The 6,000-nt window shown below is 30.5% G+C and overlaps 1 protein-coding gene across 1 annotated transcript; it reads right to left on the reverse strand.

Moving 5' to 3' along the window:
- Window positions 1-396: 396 nt before the first annotated feature.
- Window positions 397-1,452, reverse strand: LOC114189979 (uncharacterized). The gene has a single exon (XM_028078712.2). The coding sequence runs from the start codon at window positions 1,074-1,076 to the stop codon at window positions 537-539; it is 540 nt and encodes a 179-aa protein (XP_027934513.1). The 5' UTR covers window positions 1,077-1,452; the 3' UTR covers window positions 397-536.
- Between the last annotated feature and the right edge of the window lie 4,548 nt (window positions 1,453-6,000).

Raw genomic sequence — 6,000 nt, forward strand, 5'->3', positions numbered from 1 at the left:
ATTTTTTTAACAAGAGCGAACCAAAAATAAAATAATAATTTGAAAAACAAACTTACCAATCATTACTTACAAAAGAAAATAAATAAAATAGATTTTTCTTGACATAAATTATTTGACTAACATTGTTGGATAGAAATTGTATAAATAAATAATTAGGAAGAGAATATATAAATTATGTATTTACATTCCAATGACTAAAACTAGTTGACTCATTAACTTCTAGAAGATATTTTAATTTCTGCATTGGTTACTTTTAATGTATTAACTAAATTATGAAAACCTAACTTTAATCTAAGAAACATATACTGATTGTTATTTCTTAAGATTTAGATTGAGAAACCTAATTCATTCCATGATGATAACTTTTGAAGCATTTGGAAGGAAGCGACGAAGAGAGAAATTGATAATTGTGTTCATGTAATACAAAAAAAGATGAACACTTGAGGATAAATCCAAAAACCAAGACACACCCCACTAACTAATGAACAAATATTGTTCAGTTTCATGTTACAGGGTTGAAGCAAGGAATCATGAATTCACAAAGGAACCTGAACATTGGAAGCAGAAGAAGCAGATGAAGAAGAAGAAGAAGATGCAGCAATAACGTTTCGTTCTATCTGTGAAGGGCTTCTCCAAAACCCTGTCCCACGAAACCTCTCCCACATCATATTCTCCAGCTCCAACAACTCTGCGTCATTCTCCGCCTCGCTCCGCCGCCGCAGCGCCGCCACGTCTACGACGTCGTCGATGCAGAGCGGGTACACGCACCCCGCGCCCATGATGTCGTCGCAGGCCCCGCACGTGCACCTCCGCACGTGCGCGGCTGCGGCCGCCGCCTCCAGCCTCTCCTTGAAGCTCTTCAGCTGCCGCTGCCGCTTCCGCTGCAGCATCTTCTGGTAAAGTCTCGCCGGCACCTTGTACACCGCGACATACACCATGTTCGCCAGCCCGAACGAGAAGCAGCAGCACACGGCGGCGGTGCCACCCACCGCCTCCCCCAACCGCGTCCCGGGCTCGCTCTGACCCAGACACGGCATCCTCCGGTGAGACACCGCCGGTCGGATAAGAACTGACATAACTGTTTTCTAACTGCCTAACGGAGTCAGTTATTATTAGTTCTTTAAAAAAAGTTTCTTTCTTTTTTTTCCCTTCTTTCTTCTCCGAATCGGATTCTAACGATAACCCATAAGGATTTTTCTTTAGAAGTTTGAAGAAAGAAGGGAGAAAAAAGGTTCTATGAAAGAAGGGCTTTATATTTTTCTTTGTACATGGCCATGGGGACAAGGGGACAGAGGGTGAGTTGAGAAAGTTTTATGGGAAAAGCCAAATTTGGTTTTTGATGGGAAATTGAATTTTGGGAGATAATTAAGCAAAATATGAGGGAGAAGAGAAAAGAAGGTGTTAATTGAGGGTTATTTTTTTAGGGTTTGGAATGGGTGGAATTTGATGGAAATAGGTGTTAATCTAGAAATAGAATGATGTAGGCAATGGCAGCTCAACACTGTGTGTCAACAAAACAAACTATGGCTGCTGCTGTATTTCTTGCATTTACTTTTGACTTTATTATGTTTCATCCAACATAGTGCACTTCTTTTCTCAACTACCCTAATTTCTAACTCAAACTGTCTATAAAAACATTATATATATATATATATTCAAAAAAAAAATATAACTTATCTTTCTCACTTATACCTTCCCCAATAAAACTACAAAATGTTTTTGGTCATGTACATCACACACTATTATTAGATTATTAAATAATAATATTATAAAATTGTAATATCTCATAAACATTATTTACCACGTTGTTGGTCCAACTGGACAAAGACAGATACTATTTGATAGTTTAGAAGGTCTTGGTCCCCCAGCTTTTCTAATTCTTTCTCTCTCTCACGCACATATATATAATTAAAAAATGTTAAAATTATTTTAATTAGATAATACTATTTTATTGTTATCTATTTGTTTATTTTCTATATTATTTTGTTAAGATAATAACATTTTTATTTTTTTACATAAATATTTTATTTTTTTATTCTAAGATATTGGTCCCGTAAACCGTGGTGAATTTTCAACCAATATTTTAAGTATCAATATTTTGTTTGAATTACGGTTTTGATTTCTATCTTCGTTCAAAAATGTTAAGTTGATCCTATAATTTTTTTTTAATCTCAATTTGGTTGTATTTTTTTTAAATTGTTGCAATTTAGTTATTTTCATTAAATTTCTTGAAACGCATCAAAAAAAATTCATCAAAATTGATACTAGGATCATGTCAATTACACTAACAAAACTAATTATGTTTATTCACAACTTCAATTTTGATGAAAAAACTTTGATTTGATTCAAGAAATTTACCAAAAAAGAATCAAATTGCATCAATTTTTCAAAAAATCAAGACCAAATAAAGACTAAAAGAACTGATAACCAATTTGATAATTTTGAACGAATAGAGACCAAAAGAGTAATTCCAACATTTTAATATAAACTAGTAAAAATATTGGACTTACTTTTTTTATGATAATAAAAGTACTAAAATTATTATTATTGTTATTATTATAATTATAAAATTAAAAACAAATAATTTTTATAATTTTACTATAATTAATTTTCATTTATTATGATTAAGTTTAAAAATACAATAAAATAAAAAAATTAGTTAAATTAAACAAATGATCATTTAAAAATAATTATTTTAATTTAAAAAAACTTTAAAAGATAAAATTAAAAAATAAATGAGGATAAAAAAACTTTTCCTTTATATATAAATATAAATGTATAGAGTTTATTGAGAATACCAAATATATAAAATACATTAAAAATATTAAAATTTTAAAAATAATACTTGAATTTAAATATTAAATTATATAAATATAAAAGAATCTGGGAGCAAGCCTTCTGTCACTTTAAAGATCCGTCGGTGCCCGTAAAAGTTGGTTCCATTCCTTGTAATGGATTTGATTCTTTCTTTAAGTGAGGTCTCATATTTGATAGTGTTTTAGAAAAAAAAAATGTGATTAATGACAAACCGGATTGTGGTGGGAAAGAGTTTATTCAACCACAAACTCATTGGATAATCCACATCAATAATATTAAGAAAATATTTTTTTATTACTGTTTTTGTAGGGACCGAACTGTATTCTGTAAATCTGTTGAAAGGGGTCTTGTATTCGGTTGCAGGCAAATCTACTCTTCCTCGGGTGAATTTCAAGGGCGGTGCAGGGAGACCTACAAAAGACACTCTGATGCCTAAGTTAACACAGGTGATGTCAGAATCTCAGATAATACATTAATGCGTAATCAATGCTTAAAATAGTGTGCTATTTATACTCTTTATACATGTGGGTCCTACTTGTTATGGGTCTTGGGCCTGAATTCCCTTTTCCCAATTACCTTTAGGTCCAGAGCTAGGGGCTGAATTGCCATTTGGTCCTTCAGATGTTGTCAACAATTGCCATGGAGTGCTCGGTACCCGGTATGCGATCATGCGGATCTCGACTTTCACATCCTTCTTGTCCGCTTAATTCTCGAGTGGTCGTGATCAGGTGTGGTTTACTTCCTTGGGACGCTAGGTGGTAGTCGACTTGAGGGAGACGCCAAGGACTGCCTTCTCTGTGAGGGATATTAGTCGTAATCCGTATGGAGGATAAATTGGTGATTGTCACAGGCTAGTCCGCGGCCTAGAGTGTTCAACCCTAAATGTGTATGGTGGCTGTATGTCGTGGACTAGTCGTCGGCCTGGAGTGACCGGCCCTTTGAGGACCGTGATCGTGTACTTACGGTGTGGTTAGGACAATTACAATATTCTATCATATATTTATATACAAAAGATTTGATCAAGCAAAATGAAAAATTTATTATAAGTATTTTGTGTGTCCTTAACATAACTGAATTATTATTTACAATTAATGTAATGTTATAATTATACGTCTTCTAATTACAAAATAATCCTTTAAAAATATGGAAAAGTGAGGAGAGTAGGAAAAAATATAAAAATATAGATGAAAAGTATTAAAAAAAAAATAAGACAATCGTGAATCTATTTTCAATTTATTAGATGTGAGTTAGATTCGAAGTGGTTTAATCTAAGTTGAACATTTCACTCTACTCAAGGTGAAATCAATTTAGTTTGATCTATAATGAATTAAAGTTAATTCAACTCAATGTAGTTATGAAATCATCCATATTAACTTAATATAGGTTCAACTCCAATCTTATCTTAACTAAGCTCAATTTGAGTTTTATCTGACTTAACTTGTCTTGGATTCAGCTTAACCTAAATTCAACCTACCCAACCACATAAATTTAATATAAGAATAATTTGACCCATCATGACATGGGATTGACCATCTTAGCCCGATACGAGTTTGACTTAACTTGGTCAACTCAATGTGTACCTAACCCGATCTAATTTTATGTGTGTCTAACCCACTTAACTCAATGTAAACATGACCATCTTAGCTTAATACAGGGCCAATTTGACTTGATATGGTCATTTCAATCCTACTTGGATTTGACTTGAGCCTAGTGATGAATCTTAGACCAATAATTTTGAAGGAGACAAAATAATATACTCAAAATTTATGTATTTAATTATAGTCACTAATACAATAAAAAGAATACATAATTTAGTATAATGATAATTATAAAAGAAATCACATATATTTAAAGATTGTCTTTCGTTCCTTAAGATTCTTAAACTCATCGATAATCAGAACTAAAAATTTTTGGTATTTCTTTCTGAATGCAAATAACCATTGTTGGCAAGAACCTTAAGAGAGAACTCATCTAATTGAAAAATTGAATCCTTAGTATTATGATTCAAAATATATGAACAAGTTAAATCTGTCTTGTTTTCATCTTCATGACTAGGTTATATTTTATCACTTTAAAAAAAATGATTCTATTTTTTATTTTTCATCAATATACTTATTTTTTTTTTTAAATTTAAGACTACAAAATAATTTATCACAATCTAATAAAAAATTGAGAGACATAAATACTAAAAGAAAAAATCTATGATAATCAAGTCACAATTAAAAATCGATTATGAAAAAACATATAATACAATACTTTTTACTATCAAGTAAGACAAGAGAGAGTTGTCTTTTTTTTATTCCTCAAGAATGGGAGAGAATAAATGAGAAATGAGAGCGTGAATGATGAGTATGTATCTTTTCAAAAACAAAAGAAAACATAAGAATGAAAGACGAGAACAATATGTAGAAAACTTAAGAAACAATGAGAGACAAAATAAAAAATATCTTAATAAAATTTTTTATTCTTTATTATATTTGATTTTTTAATTTTTTATTTATTAAAATTAAATGTTGTATTTTATAAAAAAATAAAAATGTTTATTTAATTCTCGTCAATTTTCAATATATTACATATAATTTTAAAAATTTAAATTTTTTTGCCTGCATATAATTTTTATAAAAAATCAAAATTTTTGACCACTATATAAAATTAAAAAAAATTTATAACTTTTGGTTACATAAAATTTTTTGGGCACCATGACCACTTTCCGTCCCTCTTAACATCTGTCACTGCTTGAGTCTCATCCAACTCACTCAGACATGAGACTGCCTTTAGAGAGCTTGAAGTGGATTCATGTCAATTCAACTTAACTTGAATTTAGATTAATTCAACTTGAGTTGAACTTGAACTGACTTAACTTGTCATAAATTCATATTTAGGTTAGAAAATTTTGAAAAAAATTTACAAATTACAAATTATGTTTATTATCTTCTTCTTTATTTATCTTTGATCATATATCCGTAATTTTGTCAAGATTGAGACATATTATATTAATTAAGATATCATCTACTTGACTGAAGTTATATACCATTAATTTGATATTACTGGTGTAAACGATATTCTTTTTCAGGTCAATCACGATTACTTTTATTATTATTTATCAACTGACGTTAGTTGAAATTTTCTTAATCAGCATAAATGATGTTTCTTTCTTTATTTATTTATAAACACCAAAGATTT

This window comes from Vigna unguiculata, chromosome 7 (genome assembly GCF_037176805.1).
Source record: "Vigna unguiculata cultivar grain cowpea cultivar isolate G323 ecotype 2 chromosome 7, ASM3717680v1, whole genome shotgun sequence".
Lineage (NCBI taxonomy): Eukaryota > Viridiplantae > Streptophyta > Magnoliopsida > Fabales > Fabaceae > Vigna > Vigna unguiculata.

Coding starts and splice junctions, on each gene's coding strand:
- LOC114189979 (XM_028078712.2), bottom strand. CDS start 1,076: ATGTCAGTTCTTATCCGACCGGCGGTGTCTCACCGGAGGATGCCGTGT.